We start from the raw sequence: 22,812 nt of genomic DNA, 5'->3' as shown, positions 1-22,812 counted from the left end.
TTTGTCTAAACACGTCCCAAAATATAAAAAACAAATGTTTAATTGATATTATCGTTAACAAAAATTTAAAAAAATTAACAGCAACTGAATAAGTAATTCTACTTTATTACCTATATTTACTGTGATCAGGCGTGAATATACAACTTTTGATCAAACATGTTACTAAAAAAAATTGATGATAAACTAAGCAAAAATATTATTGCTTAAATCGTTCAAATTAATATTTATATTATGATTAATTACCATCATTATCAATAATAATAATTATTATTAGTTATTAACTATAGTGTTATATTGTTATTATTTTAGTGGAAAACAATAGTAACTCATCAATTCAATTTTAAAACGAATAATCAAATTAATTAATACAGTATGAATAACAACGACAGCTTCGTTAGGGAGTATCAGTTCTTACACAATATTATTCCACACACACATTACACATTGTATTTTCATACGCGTAAACGCTCATTACCCCCTTTTTTCATGAGTACGAGGAATAAGGAAAACACGCAAAGATTATTTAATACACTTCGTAGAGAGATACACGTGGTCTCGGCTTTTTATTTCTCTGAAAACGCACACGCTTAATTTTTTTCCAGCATAAAACCGGATTGCGCTCGAGGAGTCATCAGTCGCTCTCGTACCACCGAAGCGACCCATCGAAGAGATGCCCGAGTTTAAATTAGCAGCAATTCTGCTGCTGTACTTTTCAGCGATGGCTCACTGTGGCGGCAACGATCCCGAAGTCGTCACCCCATTGGGTCGAATCAGGGGGTCGCTGATGTCCACCAGGAACAACAGGACCATCTACGCGTTCAGAGGAATCAGGTACGGGAAGTCAACGGAAGGCCCGAGACGTTTCAAGGTAAATCAGCCAAAATCAACTCAGCAACTTTTGTTGTCCAATTTGACGCAACTGCATTTATCCGCATTGATAGCAAGCCGAGCCCGTCGACGACCCATGGACGGACACTTTCGATGCGTCCAAGGAAGGACCTACTTGTCCTCGAATCGACGATCCCGCGTCAAGTAGCGAAGACTGTTTGAGACTCAACGTTTACTCCAACTGCGTAAGCGACTTTTTGAATATTTATTGTGGTTGTCGTACTATAACACAATAATTATGTCTCCTAACAGCTGCCAGGATCGGCATGTGGGATAAAACGGCCGGTGATAGTTTTTTTCCATCCGGGGGCCTTTTATATTTTTTCAGCCCAGAGTAATGTCTTTGGACCCCAGTACCTCCTTGATCAGGACATTGTTCTGGTTACCGTCGGTTACAGGATTGCTACGTTAGGTGAATACAACTCAAAGTACATCCTCCTATTCACATTCATAGTCTCTAAGGGTCCCTTTCTTGTAATATAGGTATTGTGACCATGTAGCTTCTCTCTTGCAATACACTTAAGGGCCATTTTCATGGTGAAGCTAAAAGCTACTAACTCCGTTTGGATTCAACATTATCTCGTGAACGCTAAAACAAAAAACTACGGCAAAGGAAAGCTATGTAGTTCTGATATAGTACGAAGAGTTCTAGAGTTTCAGCGTTTTAGCGTAAGCATGAAAAAGGCCCCCAATTACTAACAATAAATCCATCTACAATTACAGGAATGATCTCGACTGGCGATGCCAGAGCACCGGGCAATCTCGGGCTTAAGGACCAAGTAGTGGCTCTGCGTTGGGTACGAGATAACATTGCCCCCTTTGGTGGTGACCCAAAATCTGTGACTATAACAGGTTAGTATAATAATGTTAAAATCGTAATCTACAGTGACGTCAGTGACAACGATATTAATGATATGATTATGTAGGGTACAGCGCAGGATCGTGGAGTTGCATCTTGCACATGATGTCTCCAATGTCCGTGGGTCTGTTTCATCGCGTCATCGCAATGAGTGGATCTCCAACGACACCCGAGTCCCTCCCAACAGAACAGAAACATCTGGTCATAAAACAGGCTAGCTTTGTTGGATGTCCTACAGATAGTCTCGACGTGGCGTTTGAGTGTTTGAAGACTGTGCCGTTCCAGAAGTTGGCCGATTCTTTGCCAAAGTTTGCGGTAAAATTGTTTTTATTTTTATTTCTTTTATTTATTGATCACTGAATTGATGTATATTATGCTAGTGAATAGCCATACATTCAAAGTAAATTTTATGGGTAAGTAGCCTCTAATTTATTTAGTAGAAGGACAGATTGTTTCGGTATAATGAGTATTCACTGAAAAGTTAATCAATCTCATCGGATATTGACTTGAATACAAACCCAACAGAGTCGCATTGAGAGCATTTGAATAGTGTACAATAATTAAAGTACAGGAATGGTACGGTGATCCAGTTTTGATTTGGTCGCCAGTTGTGGAACCAAAAATCCCAGGAGTCGAACGATTCTTGACAGCTCAGCCGGTTGACCTCATCCGCCAGGGGAAGTTCCAACATGTTCCAGTGATGATAGGCATTACTAAGGACGAATTTTCCGGAGCTCCTCTTCGTAAGCTGTCTACTAGACTTATGTAGTAATTAACTTGAAATAATACTTAGAGATTTTATTTTTGCAGCTGCATTAGAGCGGGCAATGAAAGGAGATGATTCGATCTATCGAAACATCACTGCAAATTGGGAATACGCGGCACCGATTAGTTTTCAATACGAGCGAGAGACCGAGCGTTCCAAGTACATTAGCAAAGAGCTGAAAAAATTCTATCTGAACGATGAACCACTTACCGTGAAAAATGGCAAAAAACTTGGACTCGTAAGGATGTGTTTCGATGATCGAAACAGTGTGCATGTAGATGGCAAGAAATTAAAAATTTTTTTGGTGTTTAGATCTACGCAGATTCGTTAATTGGCTGGCCAGCACATAGAGGAGCAATGCTGTTGGCGGAATACTCGAAAACGCCGGTCTACAACTATCAATTTACCTTCCAAGGCAGGTACAGCTTTGCCATGTGGAAAGATACCAAGAAACCTTATGGTAATTTTTAATTCTACATTCAAATTTTACAATTCAATATTCACTAACTGTTTGAAAAACTTTATAAAATTACAGGTGTTGTACATCATGACGATCTCCAGTATCTTTTCTACATGTCGTCCAGATTTCCATTCTTCACCGAAGATTTTCCTGAGACTTATATGGTGAAGGTGTTGACTTCGATTTGGAAAAGCTTTGCTGATTCCGATCAACCAATACCAAAGCATAATGAACTTTTCAAAGGTGTTTCGTGGACACCTCTGGACCCAAAAAAAGAAAATTATCTCGATGTTGGAGATGAACTAAAGATGAAAAATAAAATGTTCCCGGAAAGGTATGCGCTTTGGGACAGGCTATTCCCGTTGAAACCGATTTTGTCAACCACAGCGTAAAGAAAATTTTTTATTTTGAACATTTTGGCGTGTATGGGCTCTTAATTGCACATACAAAATTTATTTTAAGTTTATCTTTTCGTGTTATTTTGTAGGTACTTTATTGGTTGCTAAAACTTGAAATAAACTATAATCAACGTAAATCTTTTCTACGTCTTTAATTATTTTAAACCTCCTTTTTTATTTATTCTAGTTGTGACAATATTGATAGATGTTTCGAGTAATATCTAACAAAAATTAATGTTGTTTTTAGTTGTACAGAGACAAAATTGTGAATATTTGTTTTAGTATCTCGTCATAATATTGTTTCTTTCTTTGTGACTCAAGTTCTGATTATTCCTTACTACATTGTAAATATGTCAGTGAGAAAAATACCAAGTAAATTAATTAGATGCATTAATTTAACATATGGCACAATCTGAAGGAAAAAAATGAGCTCACGCAAAATTGCGTGCATTTCATGAAAGAAAAGGAAAAAATACCGTAAATAGTGCTGCTGCAGCAGCCGCAGTGGCTGTATAAAAACGATAACTCGAGGATTTGGCGTCAGTATGAATGTACCCACGGTCGAGCGAACATGAAGCTGATTTTAGTAATAACAACGTTATCAGCTTTGGTCTGCATCAGCAACGCGGCGAATAATGATAATCCTGTGGTGCACACCTCGTTGGGTAGCATCAGAGGATCACTGATGTCAACGAGACTGAATAAAACAATATTTGCGTTTCGAGGTGTCAGATATGGAAAATCGACGGAAGGGCAGAGACGCTTTAAGGTGATGAATTTTTATTTATTTATTTTCTTTTTTAAACATAATTTCTCGCAACAATTTTAGTTAATTTCGTGATTATGATATCATTAGCAAAGGCGAGCCCGTGGAGTCTTGGACCAACGTGTTTGACGCCTCGGATGAAGGTCCGTCCTGTCCTCTTTCCGCCGTACCACGACTAACGAGTGAAGATTGTTTGCGATTAAACGTTTACACGACAAAAGTAATTTTGAACTTTGTCATTCGATAAAATTTTCATTTCATCATCACTCAATTTTTTCCCACCGTTTTCCAGTTGCCGGATTCGAAAAACAAAGTCAAACGACCGGTTATCGTATTTCTACATCCGGGAGGCTTCTACGGTTACTCGGGTCAGAGTTACGTTTTTGGACCCCAGTACCTCCTCGACAAAGATGTCGTTCTGGTCACCATAAATTACAGACTCCACACACTGGGTAAATATAAAATACTTTGTACAAACGCAACGAAATTTTGGGAAAACAAAAATATATATCATCCAATGTTAAAAAGGATTTATGTCCACGGGCGACGCCAGAGCCCCGGGTAACCTCGGCCTGAAAGACCAAGTGGTGGCGCTACGTTGGCTCCAAAAGCACATCGCGTCTTTTGGTGGGGACCCCAACAGTGTGACCTTGACCGGATATAGTTCCGGCGCTTGGAGCATCAGTCTACACCTGCTGTCACCCATGAGCAAAAATCTTTTCCACCGGGTCGTGGTGATGAGCGGGGCCGCCGGTGTCGGTCAGATGCTCTTACCGACGGAGCAGAAAGGCCTCATTGACAAACATGCCCGCCTTGTGGGGTGCCCGACTACTGGCAGTTTAGACGATTCTATCGAGTGTCTGAAAAATGTGCCCCACCAGGTGCTCAGTAATGCGACCTTGAAATTTGCAGTGAGTGAAGATCGGTATATTCCCTTTTGATGCTTTTTTACAACCATAGTCTCCCATGGATGACCAATCACGACACAATGAGTTGTATATTGTTTGTGTTTCATTCTTAATGATCATTGTTTCAACATCAACGTATATGTATATTCACTAGTGCATCTCACGTAGGAATGGTACGACGATCCACTTTTGATTTGGTCGCCGGTGGTCGAACCCGAGGTGCCCGGGGTCGAGAGGTTCATATCCGACCAGCCAGCCAAGCTGATCAAACAAAAAAAAATCCACCAAGTCCCGGTCATCACCGGAATCACGAAAGACGAGTGGGTGGGAATAACCCCCAGTAAGTGGAAGATAAAATTCATCATTTTTCGTGATTATATGAGTGAAAATATAATTGCAGGGGCTCTCGAGCAAGCGATGAAGGGCGACCACACGATATTCCGCAACTTCACCGACAATTGGGAGTACGCAGCGCCCATATGTTTCGGGTACGAGCGCAATACCGAGCACTCGAGGTACATCAGCGGGGAGTTGAACAAGTTTTACTTCAACAATGAGCCAATCACGTTGAAAAACGGATGAAATCTCGGGGTGGTGAGTACATGGACGTGTGCATTAGATTGTAAAAAATGGAAAGAGCTTTCATGATTAACAAAACAAAAATTTCCAAGCTCTACGCGGAAGGTATAAGCTTTTCAACCCAGCGATTCGCCAAACTTATGGCAAAGTACTCGCGCGCTCCCGTCTACAATTACCAGTTTGTCTACCAGGGCAGGTACAGTTTCAATATTTGGAATGTCACCAACAAGCCCTACGGTATACACTTGTCATATAAACCTTATTTACTGTAGATTTTCTGGCTTCTTTTTTTTTTTATTCTTATTTTTATTTCAAGGTGTCATGCATCACGACGATCTGCAGTATTTGTTTTTCATGTGGTTCATGTTCCCTATGATAAAAGAAAACGATCCGGAAGCCCGAATGATCGATAAGATGACGGAGATGTGGTACAGTTTTGCAAAAACTGGAGAGCCGGTGCCGAAAAACAATCAACTGTTCAAAGGTGTTACCTGGAAAACTTTGACTCCAGATGAGCAAAATTATCTTGAAATTGGGGACGAATGGAGGTTGAAGACAAACATGATACCAGAGAGATACGCTCTTTATGACAGATTATTTCCAATTTAGATTCTTCGTTCTGCGTGTAATCGGACCAACTGTGATTACCGTGTGGTAAAGGCGCAGTGTTTCATTAAAAAATTTTTCAACGAAAATCTACGCAGTTTATTTTATTACACCCTTTTGGCAATAAACATTAGACTTTTTTTTTTTTAAATCGTTGGTATCGAACAAACAACGCAAGTACTATCGTTATTCAAAGAGCTTTTTTAATAGTGTTCTATAACTCATTTGTAACAACGTCATCTATATTTCCAAGCAAGGAAACAACGTGTTTTCCTTCTATTTTTCGCTGAAGTAGAATAAATTAGTATTTTTATTGTAATTACAAAAAGTTCACTCATATACCATGTTGTGTATGAAAATCTGTATTTTTTATTTTTTTTATTTTAATTTTTAAACTTTGTGTTAGCAACTTTATCCTAATGTGTCAAACAAAAACTTAAACTGAATATAAGTATAACTTTTCAGTAAAATAAATGTGGTGTCATTTTCATAAAACAACTACCTGTGCATAGACTTTGGCACGCATACTTTCTTAATTTTTAAAAAATATATAAATTTTTTGCTACAAATGTTATGTATTATTGGTTATGCTAAAAAAAATTTGTTTCCAAGTTATAACGTACTGCTTAACAAAATTTTTTTTAGCAATGACAATACATTATGGTTTAAAAGAGTAAACTAGTTGAGAAAAAAAAAATAATGTATTTGAAAAAATATTGAAATGTAAACTTATTGCACTTATCTGCCAAAAAAAAAAGTTTCTTAATATTGTATTCTAAATAAAGAGGAATAAAAAATTTCGTCGTCTATAAGAGTATGCTTTACTCGGAAAAAAATGTTCTTACAAGTGTTTCAAAATCAACACAAAGAAACAACCTTTGTTGTTTGGAGTTTAAAAAAAAAACCAAGCAATTAGTCATTCACAGAATGTATAAATTTCTGGGACCACAAATTATTCATAATGAAAATTTGTTTAAAACCCAAGAATGGACGATAATTTAGGTGTGAATTTTATTCTTCATTTTTCATAACAATATTTGGAATAACAAACCAGATAATCACGTGTGATGAGTGTACGTCAATCACACACACCTCGAGCAAGAAATCCTCTTCCCTGCACTTGTTGCATAATCAACCATTGCAATATAATATCCACTTTCGTACGACTAATGACACGAAAAGCTTTATGGAAAATCCACGCGTTATCACACGCTGTGAGCACTCGGATTTTCAGAAGAGACGACGACGAGACACATGTATCGCTCGAAACCGAAAGGCCAACGGAAAACTAATGACGCAACGCGTAGGTACAAAAACATGACGCGCCGGAAAGATAGCAGTTGAAAAAAAAAAAAGAAAACATCAAACTTTCCTTACGCGGAATCGGGGTTGAGTGATATATTATGTATACTACACAAAATACACGACAAACCCAACTCGCACGTGATGCACAAATAGGAGCGTATATAATAAAAACGTGGCGTTTGCAAGAGTTTAGCATCAGTTCGACTAATCGCGTGATCGAGTAAACACGTTTATATCGGTCGTCGCGATAAAGTATTTTTGCCTCGCGGTGGTGCTCGTTTGCACCCTGGGTTGCAGTGGTCATGCCGCTGATAACGAACCGTTGGTGCAAACCCCTTTGGGTCACATTAAGGGCTCGGTGATGTCGACTAGGTTGAACAGGACGATATTTGCGTTTCGCGGCGTGAGGTACGGGAAATCTACCGCAGCCGAGAGGCGCTACAAGGTATATAAGAGTGTACATGTTACGCATGTTGTACCTTCGTAGATGTGATTTGTTTTTTTATTTTTTTATTTCAAGATATGACTCACCGTAGCCTCAAGTGAACTAAAAAAAGTTTTCCTCAAACGCTTTATCTTTAGCTGACGCGTGTTTGTTTATGTTTGGGTATTTTCATTTGTTTGGGATTGATGATATTACTATCAAGTGCCACGTGGTGCTGTTGTGTTATCTTCGACTCCCTGAGAATGTCAATGTTACCCAACGTTTGTTTATTTACGTGATTAAGCCACTCAATTTTTATACAACAATTAAAAGCACGAGATGAAAAATTTCTTATATTTCTAGACGCAACTCATTAAATGGAGCCTTTTTTTTGAAGGAGGTGCCGATTTTACACCAAAAAAAATCAAAAGTAAACGTAACTGTTGAAAAAATTCTTTACTGAGATGTTTTTAATGCGTTAATATTTGTATAACTGTATCAATCTGTTGGTACAACCTTTTTTTTTTTTTTTTTTCTTCAAAAGGTGCAAAAGAAATTATTTCGACAAAATAATGTGTTATACATACTTTCATTCTTCTGGATGAATGTCCAAGAAAAACGGAAAAAAGAAATTTCAATAATTAAGACAAGGTACAGCTATGACACGGTAATTACTTCAAGATCACCAAATAAGGTGGACCATAGTTATCCGATCGTTGTTTAAGTTGACATGAAATTCGAATAACTAAGGCCAATAGATAGTTTTACGACGGTACATCACATTGGTGGAACATTCGAAAAAATGACAAAATAGTCCTTACCGATTTCTCGCTTCAAAATCATGCAAATAATGTAAAAATGACTTTTCAAAACTTTACTACAGTATTATTTAATTTTAAAATAATTTTTCATCTAAGCTCCATTTCTTAAGTAAAAAAAAAAAAAAAAAAAAATTACCTACTAAAACAAAGAAAAAAATTCCATTAAATTGACTACAACAACACAGATGTTTCGGTGTCATTGACTTTATTTTTACCACTCCCTCGCGATTCTCTCTCATCAAGTATACGTTACGTACGAGGAAAAAATTATCATCACCGTACCAATGTCTGGCAAAATTTATCTTCCTGAAATTTTGTTATCCTAACAAACACACCAGTGATAAGCGCGTTAGCTTCGCTGCTTCGAAGTGTATTTCAATTTACCTGAAAGACTCTTGCATATTTAATGTCAGTCTCTTCAAATAAAACTGCAATAATGAACTCACATCATTAATGCAAACAAATGTCGTAATAGTTTTTTTTTTTTTTTTTAATTAACACGTGTTACACGGTATACTACGCGCTAAAACAACTCGTGCGTAATTTATGTTTTTCACGCAAACACACACGCATTGCCTCGCTGTCTGTTTTTACGTTGCGCGTGTCGTATGAAAAATATAAGACTCATCCACCCGCATGTGCTCAATTTTCACGTGCTCGCTTGTTTTCACGAAATCCCGTAATTCGAGCTAAAAATAAAAACTGCACACACGTACAATCTCGTACGCGCACCAACCAAAGTCGTTAATTAACGCTCCTTACGTCACCAGCCTCGAAACTGACACAATGTACCGTTCAAGGCTCACTCGAATGGCCATAATCGTTATTGTTTTTGCTTTCAATCGGCTGGTCGCATGTTGCAGTTGGCCGAGCCCATAGAGCCATGGTCCGGTATCCTGGACGCGTCTCAGGAAGGTCCGTCTTGTCCCCTTCCCGCGGTCCCACAGTTGGCCAGCGAGGATTGCCTCCGTGTCAATGTTTACACGATAAAGGTATTACGCATTTTTATTTTGTATCCTCCAGTCAAACCAAAGATATCCCGATTTATGTACAACTTTACTTTACAACTACAGCTTCCGGGTGCTAAGGACAGAGTGAACCGGCCGGTCGTCGTTCATTCTTCCATCCCGGTGCCTTCTATGGGTTTTCTGGACAGAGCTACGTTTGTGGCCCTCAGTACTTCCTCGACCAGGACATTGTCCTCGTCCCGGTTAATTACCGGCTTGCTTCTTTCGGTGAGCATTATCTTTGCCCTATTTTCCAACGCAACCGATTCAAGTTTCATGGCCACTGGGGACGCCAGAGCACCGGGCAATCTCGGGCTCAAGGACCAAGTGGTGGCTTTGCGTTGGGTCCGGGATAACATTGCATCCTTTGGTGGTGACCCCAATTCTGTGACTATAACTGGTAAATGATGACAATGTTGATTACAATTATGATGATAATGATAGCGATTGTACGTAGGATACAGCGCTGGTTCGTGGAGTTGCATCTTGCACATGATGTCCCCAATGTCCGTGGGTCTGTTTCATTGGGTGGTAGTGCCATGAGTGGATCTCCATTGACTCCTGAGCCTTTGCCCACGGAACAGAGGCACTTGGTGACCAAGCACGCGGGGTTCGTCGGTTGTACCATTGATAATCTGAATGAGTCCATCGAGTGTCTTAGGAAGACGCCGCATCAGAAGATTAGCGATGTCCAGCCCAAGTTCCTGGTGATTTGCCGCAACCCCCTTCCATCGATTGTTGGAGTTGGGAATAATAAAAACATAATTTTGCCGATAGTTTTAGGAATGATACGGCGACCCGACCTTGCTATGATCTCCCGTCGTTGAGCCTGAAATCCCCGGAGTCGAGAGATTCCTCACAGCCCAACCAGCCGATGCGACTGAGGTGTTTCCAGCATGTTCCTCTGATCACTGGCATCACCAAGGACGAGTTCATGAGCTTGGCACTGAGTAAGCGATTCCACTCCTCCGGTGTACCTACGAAAGGACAACAAACTCGTTTTCATTTCAGATCCTTACGAGCGGGCACTGAAGGGTGACGATTCGATATTCCGCAATTTCACCCAAAAATAGAACCATGCGGCTCCCATTAGCTTCCAATATCAACGGGGAACCGAGCACTCCAAACACGTGAGCGAACAGCTGAGGAAATTTTATCTGAACGATCAGCCAGTTAGCGTGAACAACGCCCGGGACTTTGGGCATATCTACGGGGACGCGCTCATCGGTCAACCAACTGAGCTCACAGCCATGCTCATGGCCCAGTACTCCAGAGCTCCGGTCCGGAATTACCATTCGTCTACCAAGGCCATGCAAGTTTTGTCATGCTTAATGGAACGAATCCCTGGGGTGAGCTACCGATCGAACATTCCCGATAATAAATCGATAATCGATCATGTACAAATTGTTTTTCTCATTCCACTCCAGGAGTCGTGCACCACGACGATTTGCAGTACATACTTTACATGTCGTTCATCTTTCCGTACTTCAAGCCTGAGGATCCCGAGTCCAGAATCGTCGATCGACAAACCGCCATGTACGCCAACTTTGCCAAAACCGGTGAACCGATACCGCGGGACAACGATTTATTCAAGGATGTTACGTGGACGAAGATGACGCCCCAAGATACGGGCTACCTCGAAATCGGCAGCGAAATGAAGATGAAAAGCAAACTCGACGAGGACAGCTAGATACGCCCTATGGATGAGACTGTTTCCCCTGGGGCCCGTGCCAACGACTGTGAAATGTGCTATGTAGTCTATTTGTATTTCCATCACGAATAAAGATGTCTTGCTTGTTAATGCAGCCATCCGAGTATGGGATAATGTTTTCTACATACATACATCCACGCAACCTCGAAAAAGGAAACAATAAACCGATTCCTGCAAAACAAGCGCACCAATAAAAATAGGAAGAATAGAGAAAAAAAGCTTGAACCACATAATATATCATGTGCATACAGTGCGGAAGAAAGATCATAGGCATAGAAAAGGAGTTACTATGAAGGTGTCTCTGATGCTGGAGGATCGAGAGAGGCCATCGGCCACAGCTGCGGAACTAGAGGAGACGTCAATTATTTCCCCCCTCGTGAATTTGATCGTCTCGTGGTATCATCGAGTTACTTGTTACGACGACGACGACGAAGAGAGAGAGAGAGAGAGCTTGTAAGTACACACATGTGACCATGATTGGTTCATTCAACGATGAAGTGGCTATCGTTGCACCAGCAGAAAACATAACGATTACATTGAAGACCTTCCATCTCCTTCGGTAGGACAAAAGCGATGGGAGATCTTCAATGCAATAGTTGTATAAATTTTTCTTCGCACTTCATTAGCTTTAATGACTTTTGTCGTGGGCCTTTTAAAGTGGTGTACATGTTTAAATACGGTTTGATTAATTGTTGAGCTTGAAAAGATTGTTAGCGTTTTTTTTCCTCATTTTTAGAGATTCATAACGCATTAGAGATCGGTAAGTGGATGTTAAACGCGTCGTTCACTCCAAAAGGTAATCGGTCGAGAGTAAAGTTACAAGTGATGTAACTTGACGCGGTTAAGCGAAGGATCAACGGAAAATGGGTGTAAAAAAATTACTCGCGTGTGGTGCAAATAAGTATTTTGAATTTATTTCAATGCGGATCCACCTTTCCTCTGAAAAGCACTTATTTTTGGATGAAAACTTTTATATCTCTTGCAAAAAACCCTATTATAAACTTACATCCAAATAATAGAATATATTTTGTAAATTATAATACTCAATCGCGTTACAAAAGGCAGGAGTTGCAACAGCTTATCACTAGAGCATTTTTAAAAACGATGTCAAGCATACACGTTAACTAGCCGTACCTATATACACTGCATGTGTTGTCTAAACACACCTCTGGACTTGCCAACATCGTCGCAAACGGTACGTCAATTGTATAATAATAATAATAATAATCATACGTGACAGCAATAGGTGCGCTTCCACTTATCCAGATACGTCAAATAAAAGTCACGAGTCTGATGTTTGTGAAGTAGAAAACATAAAAAAAAAAATAAAAAAAAAAAAACCCCGAAAGGGTGTACTGATATTATAAAGAGTACTGAGATACACACTACTAAAGTATCTTCTGACATTTTTTTCTCATAATCCCATGTACTTAAGTGGAAGTTTTCTATTGTTTTGCTAAAAAACGTTTTCTTTAAACATTGGCATTTTAAATAAAACTAGGATATAACCCACTCCTGGGGTGTATATGAGTATTTATTGTAAGAAACGGTGATATAACACCGCTATCCACGAAAAATAGAGACACCATACTATTTAAAAAAAAAAAAAGGTAAACTCACTAATCGATGAATCCCGTACATCATGTAGAAAATTACAAGTCATATTTTCACCGGCTGAATGGGGACGTCATGGACGCACCATACCTATACGGATACATTACCACGTTACGTATATATATCTAAAAACTCACCGGCGCGATGCCGGTGTTGCTCAAACTCGACGTTTCACACAATAAGAACAATATATTGTACGAGTAGTCGAGTACACCGGTAGGTATAGAAAATATGGGCTCGTCATGTGTGCGCGTGGCGTGGTGCACACGACCTATAAAGCACAAGGCTTGACTCATCCGCGGCTCAGTGTGTATTAGGCGCGGCGGCCTCGAGAGTCGCTTCTCCTCTGACAATTAGCCATCAGCGTTGTTCTCTCCTCTCTTGTAACATCTCGTCTCTCGTCCCCCCGTCAATGCGATTGGCGATTTGAGTGCGCGAGAGGGCGCAGTCATTTCGCATTTTTCGATTTTTATACAAACGTTGTTTTTTTTTTTTGTTTTTTTTTTTTTTTCAAATAATTAATTCAAGACGTAACAAAAAAGATGCCCAAGTCACCGTGGCTGCAGGTGTTGGTCGCGTGTGCGATTTTCGTGGTCGTCTTTGCTGACGGAGATGACGCGGAGGCGCCCGAAGTCCAGGCGCCGGTTGGAAAGGTCAGAGGGTCCTACATGGAGACGCGACTGGGGAAGAAAATTCTTGCGTTCCGGGGCATGAGGTACGCCGAACCACCCGCCGGACAGCAGAGATTTCAGGTGATGATTTTTTTTTTTTTTAATTAAGTACTTGGGTTTTTTTGCGACATTTTTTCTTCGCATATGGATTTGGAGGATAGACTCTCGTGCGAGGGCAAATGACGGGTCAGCTGAGATTGAAGATGAATGATAATGCAAATTACCGGTAATTAAATGTGTTGGTCGTCTTTTTACTCAAACATCATTTACGTTGAAAAAGTCCGTAAATTGTTGGTTTGGTAACAATTCATTGACTCGACAACAAATAACTTGCGTATGATAAAAAACATTAAGGGTACTTTATAAATTAAAACGAACATTCTTTCATTTTTTATTCTACACAAGTGCATGTTTATACATATTATGTTAAAAAAAAAAAAAATAAACAATTTTTTTGTATATTTTAAGTGTGAGGTATGGGTGTAATTTTTAACACCAAAATAAAGAACAATAGCTAGATTTTAGTTTTATAATTTGGTAATCTCGTGGGTTACACACGTAGTGGGCTAAAAACAAGGGAAAAATCTTTAAAATTTAAGTGAATGTTCTAATAATCGACATCATGCATGTACATCACACATTGTATGAAATTTCATGGAATGATTTTCGTATTTCTTGTTGTCAAATCTCGTGAGGCAACTTGATCAATGCTCGTTAATCAAGGTAATTATCCAAGATCCGATGATGAGACTTCTCAACCGGATGTACATGAAATATAATAATTATTCGCACGTGATTGGCGTAATTTCGTTGAGACCCAAAATAATTTAATAACACTCGGAAATCGGTGATTGCGGTGAAAAAATAAGAAATAAACATAGCCGGTGATTATGTAAGTGCAACCAATCCTCGTCAGCAACGCTTTTGATAACGAGCAGCTACGGTTGTTTACGAGGACATGTGGGTACATGTAATCACTGCGTGTTCAAGTCACTTGCTCGTTTGCCTAATTTGCGTGTTATGTGTATCCACGGTTTTCGCTACGATTTTTATACCACGAGCGAGTTATCTCGCGGCACAAGCGCTACAGAGTTTGTTTCGAGCGTGTGACAGCACGCGAGTTTATACCAATTACCATCGAATCCTTCCAGCTAACGCTGCTGACTCGTCTGGTATACTGTTTCCCTGAGATTATTCTAGATTTATTTTATTCTAAATTTTTCAAAACAATTTTTATTTTGTCACTTACTTTTCTTATTACTTCTAAACCTCGTACATCAATTGGTACTGATAATCTTGAGGGTTGTTTGGTGGTATCTTGTTTTCTTCATATGTAATATAAATATGATATCCAACATATTATATATACGTTAACAGTTAATTTGAAGATAAACTGCCGATGAAATTGTTATAAATATTGTAACTTTTACTCATACGATCAAAAATAAAATACTTTATTGTTGTTATCAAGTCCTCGACACTGATAGCAACGGTGTCATTTTTACAGTCAAGGCTACAAAATGTTTTTACAACAATATCCCCTCCGTCTTTGTATTACCGATCAAAGTGTTTATCTCAAAGATACTCGATGGTTGCACGTAACAAAAAGCAAAAACATCCACCCACTCGCGTGCATTATTACACACACGAACGAATATGTACATACACAAAAGATGGTCGTATGACTCAAAACCTCCACGATACATCAAAGCCCATATTTATGAACAAAGTAGGTACCCACTCGCACACGGAGAAGTCGCAATCACATTGCCGTCGTGTTTGTGTAATTCATTTATCCACTGGTATATTACCTATATGAATGCACGTACAAACGAGATGTTCTTTTGTGCGTATATGCGTATGCTATACGACGCGCGCGTAAGTTGCACACACGTTAAATCGTAAAGTTGCACGGGTACAATGTATACGAGCCGAATGAAAGGGGGCCTTCATTGTTGATGCGGATCGTACGTCTGCACCGGCGCTTTTGTTCGTTTGCATCGGCTGCAGCTCCGCCGAGACGATATTGTGTGCGTGGGTATAATGTGTAGCTCGGATAAACCACGTCGAGCTGGATTTTGTTTTGTTTTTCGTGAATCCTTTTTTTTAATGTATTCATATTTCTTGTACCGTTAAATTTGCAAAAACACAATACCGATCGTGTGCGCGATTTTTGATTTACCATTGACTTTTGATGATTAATGAAATGAGTATAGTACGTAGTGCACTGTGTTTTTTGTTGCTTTGCCTCATCGTCATCATCATCCACATCCTTCCTTTTTTTTTTTTTTTTTTTTTACATACTCAAACGAGTAGCAAGTTGATGACTGCACACACGCACAGAGTACTCATCCAGACATTCGCGCAGCCAATTTGTCGGAAATTATGCAATTATCTAGGTTTTTTTTTGTTCACACGGACGAATGTATATATGTATGTACCTGCCACATTTGTGCACTTTTTGCGGATTTTATTTTATTTTTTTTGTTAACTCTTTCTTGCACGATTGGCTTGTTTTTCTTTTTTGCTTCTCTTTACATCGGTTAAAAATAAATCTTTGCTAAAAATATGTCTAGACTAGGAATATTTTTTACGATTAAAATTTTAACAAAAAAATCAAAACGTATAACAAATTATTGAATCGTTACAAACCGATAAGGAAAACGTTTATAATACGTATATTGCAAGCAAAACTATAGAGAAAGACTTTCTCAACGGAATTTTATACAATAGAATTTATTTATTCGTTTTGAGCAAACAGTTTCGGGATCGTATCTACTTAAAGAATTTTTTTTTTTTTAATTTCCTTAGCCACCCGTTTTTAATGAAAAATATTTACCTTTCCGATTTTTATTGGTGGTACTTAACACATCTCATATGTCTCCTCTATTTCTCTACGTACAATCTTTGTATCTTAATGACTATATCAACATGTAAAATGTTTTGGTAGTTTTTTTTAAATTTTCGAACTGGATCAGTGAGAAGTAGTCGTGAGATTAAAGTAAACATTTTTTCCAGTTTCGTGATGGAATAAATATTTAAAATAGAAAAAAAAAAATTGAGGTAAGAAAAAGCTTAAGGAATTTTCATAACAAATAATTAATAGTATTTTCTTTTTTTTAACACCATCGGCGTTTTTACGATGTGTTATGTAAATAGAAAATAAAAGCCACGAGCTAGCTTTAAATGCTTGATTTTTTTTCGCGTTTTCGTGACGATTTTAGTTATTTTTCTTTCATCGTAGTCGTTAAATATACACGTGTGTGTACCTACAGATTTTGGTGGTTTCCAGACCCATCTCAGCTCTGGTGATAATTTCAAATTTTAGTTCACTGCCATAGTTTAGCAAATAGACGAAAAAAATTATTAGTACACCGAGAGAAAAAAATCCCACAAGCGTCACGATAAAAACTATAATTTATCCGAAAAACATAAAAAGTATGGTAATTATTATTATTATTTTTTTTTTTTTTAATTTCCTTAGCCACCCGTACCAGTAAAGCCATGGGACGAAACTTTCAACGCTTCGGAGGACGGCCCGGCTTGTCCCCAAAGCCCCAGCTCCGCCATCAACCAGTCCGAGGACTGTTTGCGTCTAAACGTTTACACGACCAAAGTAACATATACATATTACGTGTAAATTAAAAAAAAAAAAAAAAAAAAAAAAAAAAGAAAAGAAAAGAAAAGAAAACTTCTAAACGTACGAACAAACAGCTGTCGAGCACCGACTACATAGTCAAGAGACCTGTGATCGTGTACTTTCATCCGGGCGGCTTCTACAAAATGTCCAGCCAAAGCCTGACCGTTGGACCACAGTACATGCTGGACCACGACGTCGTCCTCGTGACTGCCAACTATCGCCTCTCGTCTTTGGGTGGGTGTTTGAATAGTAAAAAAAGAAAAAAGAAAATAAAAGACGAACAAAAAAAACAACGTTTTTTTGTAACCCTCGAAGGCTTCATGAGTACGGGCGACGCGCTCCTCCCGGGCAATCTCGGGCTGAAGGACCAAGTGGAGGCCCTGCGCTGGGTGCAAAAGAACATAGTGGCCTTCGGTGGCGATCCCGAGTCCGTGACCTTGAGCGGATGTAGCGCAGGTGCCTGGAGCGTCTCGCTCCACCTCGTCTCGCCAATGTCCAAGGGATTGTTTCATCGAGCCATCGCTTCGAGCGGCTCTGCCGTTTATCAGGTGGCCTTGCCCACGAATCAGTCGCACCTGGCGAGAAAACAGGCCGAGCTCCTCGACTGTCCCACTGACACGGTTGGCAACATGCTCGTCTGTCTCAACACCAAGACACCCGAGGAGTTTGCCGACACCGTCGACAGTTTTTCCGTGAGTTTGTTTTTTTACTTGTTTTTTTTTTTTTTTTCAAGAAGATCTTTTCACAGATCTCGCAACTCCTCCGGGGTCACCGTTAAGATCTTGTTTTTTATTTTTTTTTTTTTTTAACTGTTTTTTTGATTTTGCGCAAATTTTTGGACTACGAACTGTTTTTTTTTTTAACAATTCAAACTATTGGATTTGTTTTTTGGAGAAAATAATTTTTCACAGTACACGTGAATACTTTTATTGGACTTAAACTTGATTTTTTTTTACATCAATCATTAGCAGGTCTTTTACAAAAGCGTCATCTCGAATTCTCTTTACTCGTTGCACGAATGGTTAAGACGGGTATTTCTTTTAAAATATTCATTAGACATAAAAAAAACTTTATTCAATGTATGGTTAACATATAATCAAACTGTAGGACACATCGTTTTCGATAAAAAAAAAAAAATTTTAAACAATTGTCCATTTGTGTACATAAAGTTATTTTAAAAAACAATACTTACCTATATTTACATACGAAATTACAATAAAAACATTACGTGTAAAGATTTCATAGCAATATCATGTTGTCTTCGCTGAAAAAAAAAAAAGAAAGAAAAAATGTCATCAATTCAAATAAACGGTTAATCAAACGAATATAAATAAATAAATAAATAAATATATGTATTAAAGTAAAATAAATAACTCTTGAAATCAATAATGATTTAATTAAAATAAATAATTGATTTGCAACGTAATATTTGATGGATTGTATGCTCGTTGAACGATTAAATGCTAAAATATTAATCAAGTACCAGAAAAAGTAGTATTTAGATCGCGCGGATCGCTCGATAAAACACGAAAAAAAAAAAAAAAAAAAAAAAAGAAGAAGGGAGTGCGAAGTAAAAGGCAAAAATCTTTTGTTATTGGAGGAGTGGTACGGCAACCCAGGCCGGCAATGGTTACCGGTCGTCGAACCCGAGGTACGCGGGATCGAACGCTTCCTGCCCGCCCAGCCGATCGACCTCATCCGACAAGGGAAATTCCACAAGGTTCCCTTCATCACCGGCGTGACCAGGGACGAGTTCGAGTACAAAGTCATCGGTGAGCTCCAAACAAGGGCACACTCGAACGGACAACGGGCCAAGGTAATAAGATTGAAAAGTAACACGCTATTGTTTTCAGGGATGATCGAGCAGGCCAAGAGCGGGAACGACTCCATGTTCCGGGATCTGAACGACAGGTGGGAAAAATTGGCACCTATAAATTTCTACTACGAGCGCGGGGGCGATCGGTCCAAGGAAATAAGCCGCAAGCTCAGAGAGTTCTACTTGCAAGGGAAGCCCGTCGGTGCCGACAGTTCTGAGGGACTTGCCCACGTAAGATACAAGCGTTTATTTTTTTTTCGATTGACAAAATAAGGGAAGAAAAATTAAAACAAGGATAATTCCTATGCACTTTCGCGAGCAGCTCTTTGCCGACAGTGGTGTTGGATATCCAGTGCACAAGCTGGTCAACACGGTGGCCAACGCCTCGGACCAACCGGTCTATTATTACGAGTTCACGTACCAGGGCCCCTACAGTCACGTCGTTTGGAACAGCACCAACAAGCCCTACGGTAATAGTGTATCAAATTCTTTTTTTTCCTCCCACCCCCCCTTCTCCGAGCATCTATTGATCCGCAACGAAATGCGATGATCATTTTTTTTCGTCCGATATCGCATTTTTTGTTTCTAGTTTTGTATCATATGTGCATACAATAGTTGTATTTTTATCGCGAGCACCTTTTCAAAGTTTTGGATGAAAATTTTAAAAAGTATCGACAAAGGTTATTGCTGTAAAAAAAAAAAAAAAAAAAAAAAAAAGGTTTTAAATGATAAATATTGATAATAACTGACGATTTTCAGGTGTGGTGCATCTCGACGATCTGCTGTACCTGTTCCGCAGTAGCTCCTTCCCAGATTTCGAAAAAGATTCTCTCGAAACGAAAACGGTCGAACGCATGACGGCCATATGGTCGAATTTCGCAAAAACCGGCGAGCCAATGCCAAAAGATTCCAACGATACTCTGTTCAGGGATGTTACCTGGGAAAAGTTTACCCCGAAAAATCAAAAATACCTTGACATCGGCAAAGAGCTCGCAATGAAGACTGGACTGAATTCCGAGCGAATGAGCTTTTGGGACAAAGTATTCAACGACACACCACAGTCAGCTTGATCGAGGTAAAATGTGATACCTACCGACAACTACATTGGGATCGGATGAACTGAGATGCGCCATGTATACAATAACTCATGGCTGGTTGAACTCCCTTTGGCAATCCTTGCGAGGGTCACGGGATTGCCAATCCCAATACCGCAAGTATGATATATATTTTGCATTGTAACGATTTTCACCGATGAGCTACTAAATATCGTAAAGAGTATTTCACGTGAGCTGTATACTCTCGCGTATAAGTATTGTACGAATGTACTTTGTAAGGAATTTTTTTTTTTTTTTTTACATTATTGGTATTTGTAGAGCGAAACATTTTTCGAGCTTTTTTAAATCCATCTACACGAAAAATGTTAAGTTGTTAAATTTGGTTTTATCTGAGCTGTTGTAGTTAAAGAGAAGAAAAATATTTTTTAATTACCTCACGAAGGTAATGATTTGTGAAAATATCGAGTTAAAAAGATAATGAATTTCGTTTGAAAAATAATACTTAAGGTGTTTTACTGTTGTATCGGTGTTGTGATTTTACATTTTGCGAGCCAGAGTATCATTAAGTCGATGCTCCGTCGAAAGTTGATGATCATTTTTTTATATTTTACAAAGTTAACTATGTACATAAACGATAAGTATTAAGTAAATAAACAACATGTTGTAATGTGATGTCTCGTATCAAGCATTTATTTTTACCGTCGTCAGATAAGTCCTTTTAGTTTTAATTTTTGGCATAGGATAAAAAGTATCTTCTGCGCGGTTATAGAGTTTTGAGTTTCTACCCTGACAAGGTAGTCGTTGCATGGAAAACGAAGCAAATTGACACAAATATTATAGAAAAAGAGGTAGCAAATACACATTTTTTTTTTTTTGGGGTCTCAAGTATAGCACAGGCGTTGCTTTATAACGCCAGTGCACGGTACAGCGCTGTTCTTAATTGAGAAGATTTAATTATAAGTATTTATTATCTCGTTAGCTCCAAGATACTCGTAAAATATTATGTGTGTTGGTTATAGCTCGCTTGTTCTCTTAAAACTTATAAAAGCCTTTGCAAACGTGACAAAATATACAGAGTATTGTCATATTTTGCTTCGTGATAAAGTGTTTTTTTTTTTTTTTTTTTTTTTTTTTTTTTTTTTTTTTTTTTTTTTTTTTTTGTGGCATTAAGGAGTTTTGACCGTGTGAAAACGTAAAAAATTGGTGCATTTATTTGAGTTTATGCATTGAATCTTAATCTTTTTTTTAAACTTTTTTCGAGTTTCCAATAAAATTGAATTAAAAAAAAAAAAAAAAACGCTCATCGGCCGAACGCTAACTTGCACTCGACACAAGTGCAAGCTGCTCGAGACAAGATACAGAGGAGATAGCGAAAAGATAATAATAAATACACACACCCACATGGTGACATTTCCCCCATCAACACCCATACATGTATGTATACGCTTACTATTCAGTAGCACTGTACCTATATATACTGCCACTGCCACGCAAGCTCATGTATATAGAGTATAAGTATATATACTTACACGGGTGCAAGCACCATGAGCTGTATGATACAACTATATACACTGGCCCTGCAACACATACGACCCTCATCTGCGCGCACGCGTTATTCTCTTCACCCTCCAGTCGCCACCACCCCTTTCTTCCGTTGCAAGCTCTGCAAGCCCAACGGCGAGGAAAAAAACTCCCTGTGTGCAGGCACACACAGTGGCGGCGCCCGCGTCGTCGTTGATTCGCCTCGCAACCTCGTTCCGGACGCTAAACCTCGTATCCTGTAAAGCAGCCCGTGAATTAAAAGAAAGAAAAATTAAATTGGGTATATAAATGGAAATAAAGTGATTGATCGTTCGAAAGGGTGTTAACGAGGGCTAAATGGGTCATCGGCCAGTGACAATCTCGAGGACACGCGACGACGCTTGGCCTAGTTATAAGCTCGTCCTCCCTCTCTGCTCGTGCATATACACACGCGCGTTGGTCACATAGGCGCGTGTTTTTGTCTGCGAGGAGGAAGAGGAAGTTAACAACAACAACAACAACAGTGACAACTGGGTGCTGGTGACTAGCTGCACCCCCAATCTTGTGCCTAATTCCCAACATAGTGTTGTCGTCAAGGTTTTCACTCTCATTCCTCTTTTCTTTCGTTACGTTCGATCTCGCGTGCATATACCAAGAGAGAGGAAGGAAGAAAGAGCTTTTTGGCCTTTCCCTGTATATTAACGCGAAAAAGCTCTTTTTTTCCTCTTCTTCTTTTTCCTTTTACTCGCATGCAGAGGATTTCAGTGTACGTGCGTCTTTACATTCGTGGGTGATTGTGAGAAAAAAAAAAAAAAAGAAAAAAAAAAGTGCACTATGTTGGTAACCAAATTGGTGGTTCGAAGGCAAGAGAGAAAAAGAGAGAAAGTCGATTTTGCATAGCGCGAACGAGGAGCTGGACAGTACGGGGTGCATTTTGTTTTTCATGCATTATTCATCCGAATATATGGGGGGGGGTGAGGGTGGCTTTCTCTCCCTC

At 39.1% G+C, this 22,812-nt stretch overlaps 2 protein-coding genes and 2 pseudogenes across 4 annotated transcripts; all 4 read left to right on the top strand.

Annotated features, from left to right (window-relative positions):
- Positions 1-619: 619 nt before the first annotated feature.
- On the top strand, positions 620-3,508 carry LOC106646578 (esterase E4-like). Its single transcript, XM_014362620.2, has 9 exons — positions 620-868; positions 942-1,073; positions 1,141-1,300; positions 1,612-1,740; positions 1,815-2,062; positions 2,319-2,490; positions 2,558-2,751; positions 2,826-2,973; positions 3,049-3,508. The coding sequence occupies exons 1-9, from the start codon at positions 671-673 to the stop codon at positions 3,363-3,365; spliced, it is 1,698 nt and encodes a 565-aa protein (XP_014218106.2). The 5' UTR covers positions 620-670; the 3' UTR covers positions 3,366-3,508.
- Positions 3,509-3,916: 408 nt separating this feature from the next.
- LOC106646614 (esterase E4-like) lies at positions 3,917-6,321 on the top strand (annotated as a pseudogene). Its single transcript, XR_016292909.1, has 8 exons — positions 3,917-4,141; positions 4,230-4,357; positions 4,430-4,589; positions 4,666-5,048; positions 5,214-5,385; positions 5,446-5,639; positions 5,717-5,861; positions 5,941-6,321. The product of XR_016292909.1 is annotated as an esterase E4-like (transcript).
- Positions 6,322-7,216: 895 nt separating this feature from the next.
- Positions 7,217-11,544, top strand: LOC106646183 (esterase E4-like; annotated as a pseudogene). Its single transcript, XR_016292922.1, has 9 exons — positions 7,217-7,234; positions 7,789-7,980; positions 9,644-9,772; positions 9,854-10,019; positions 10,060-10,187; positions 10,245-10,494; positions 10,571-10,737; positions 10,799-11,136; positions 11,215-11,544. The product of XR_016292922.1 is annotated as an esterase E4-like (transcript).
- A 1,887-nt stretch (positions 11,545-13,431) lies between these two features.
- On the top strand, positions 13,432-20,966 carry LOC106646277 (esterase E4-like). Its single transcript, XM_089590185.1, has 9 exons — positions 13,432-13,495; positions 13,641-13,864; positions 17,268-17,399; positions 17,498-17,657; positions 17,739-18,115; positions 19,024-19,195; positions 19,277-19,470; positions 19,562-19,709; positions 19,999-20,966. The coding sequence occupies exons 2-9, from the start codon at positions 13,655-13,657 to the stop codon at positions 20,307-20,309; spliced, it is 1,704 nt and encodes a 567-aa protein (XP_089446311.1). The 5' UTR covers positions 13,432-13,495; positions 13,641-13,654; the 3' UTR covers positions 20,310-20,966.
- Positions 20,967-22,812: the final 1,846 nt, after the last annotated feature.

Source organism: Copidosoma floridanum, unplaced genomic scaffold (assembly GCF_036245765.1).
Source record: "Copidosoma floridanum isolate Cflo_tuat_1 unplaced genomic scaffold, Cflo_Japanese_pri ptg000012l, whole genome shotgun sequence".
Classification (NCBI taxonomy): Eukaryota; Metazoa; Arthropoda; class Insecta; order Hymenoptera; family Encyrtidae; genus Copidosoma; species Copidosoma floridanum.
The sequence above is the reverse complement of the archived record's forward strand: the minus strand, read 5'-3'. Positions and strand labels throughout refer to the sequence as shown.

Coding starts and splice junctions, on each gene's coding strand:
- LOC106646277 (XM_089590185.1), top strand. CDS start 13,655: ATGCCCAAGTCACCGTGGCTGCAGGTGTTGGTCGCGTGTGCGATTTTC. Junction 17,658..17,738: donor CTATCGCCTCTCGTCTTTGG/GTGGGTGTTTGA, acceptor TAACCCTCGAAG/GCTTCATGAGTACGGGCGAC. Junction 19,471..19,561: donor GTTCTGAGGGACTTGCCCAC/GTAAGATACAAG, acceptor TTTCGCGAGCAG/CTCTTTGCCGACAGTGGTGT.
- LOC106646578 (XM_014362620.2), top strand. CDS start 671: ATGCCCGAGTTTAAATTAGCAGCAATTCTGCTGCTGTACTTTTCAGCG. Junction 1,301..1,611: donor TTACAGGATTGCTACGTTAG/GTGAATACAACT, acceptor CTACAATTACAG/GAATGATCTCGACTGGCGAT. Junction 1,741..1,814: donor AAAATCTGTGACTATAACAG/GTTAGTATAATA, acceptor ATGATTATGTAG/GGTACAGCGCAGGATCGTGG.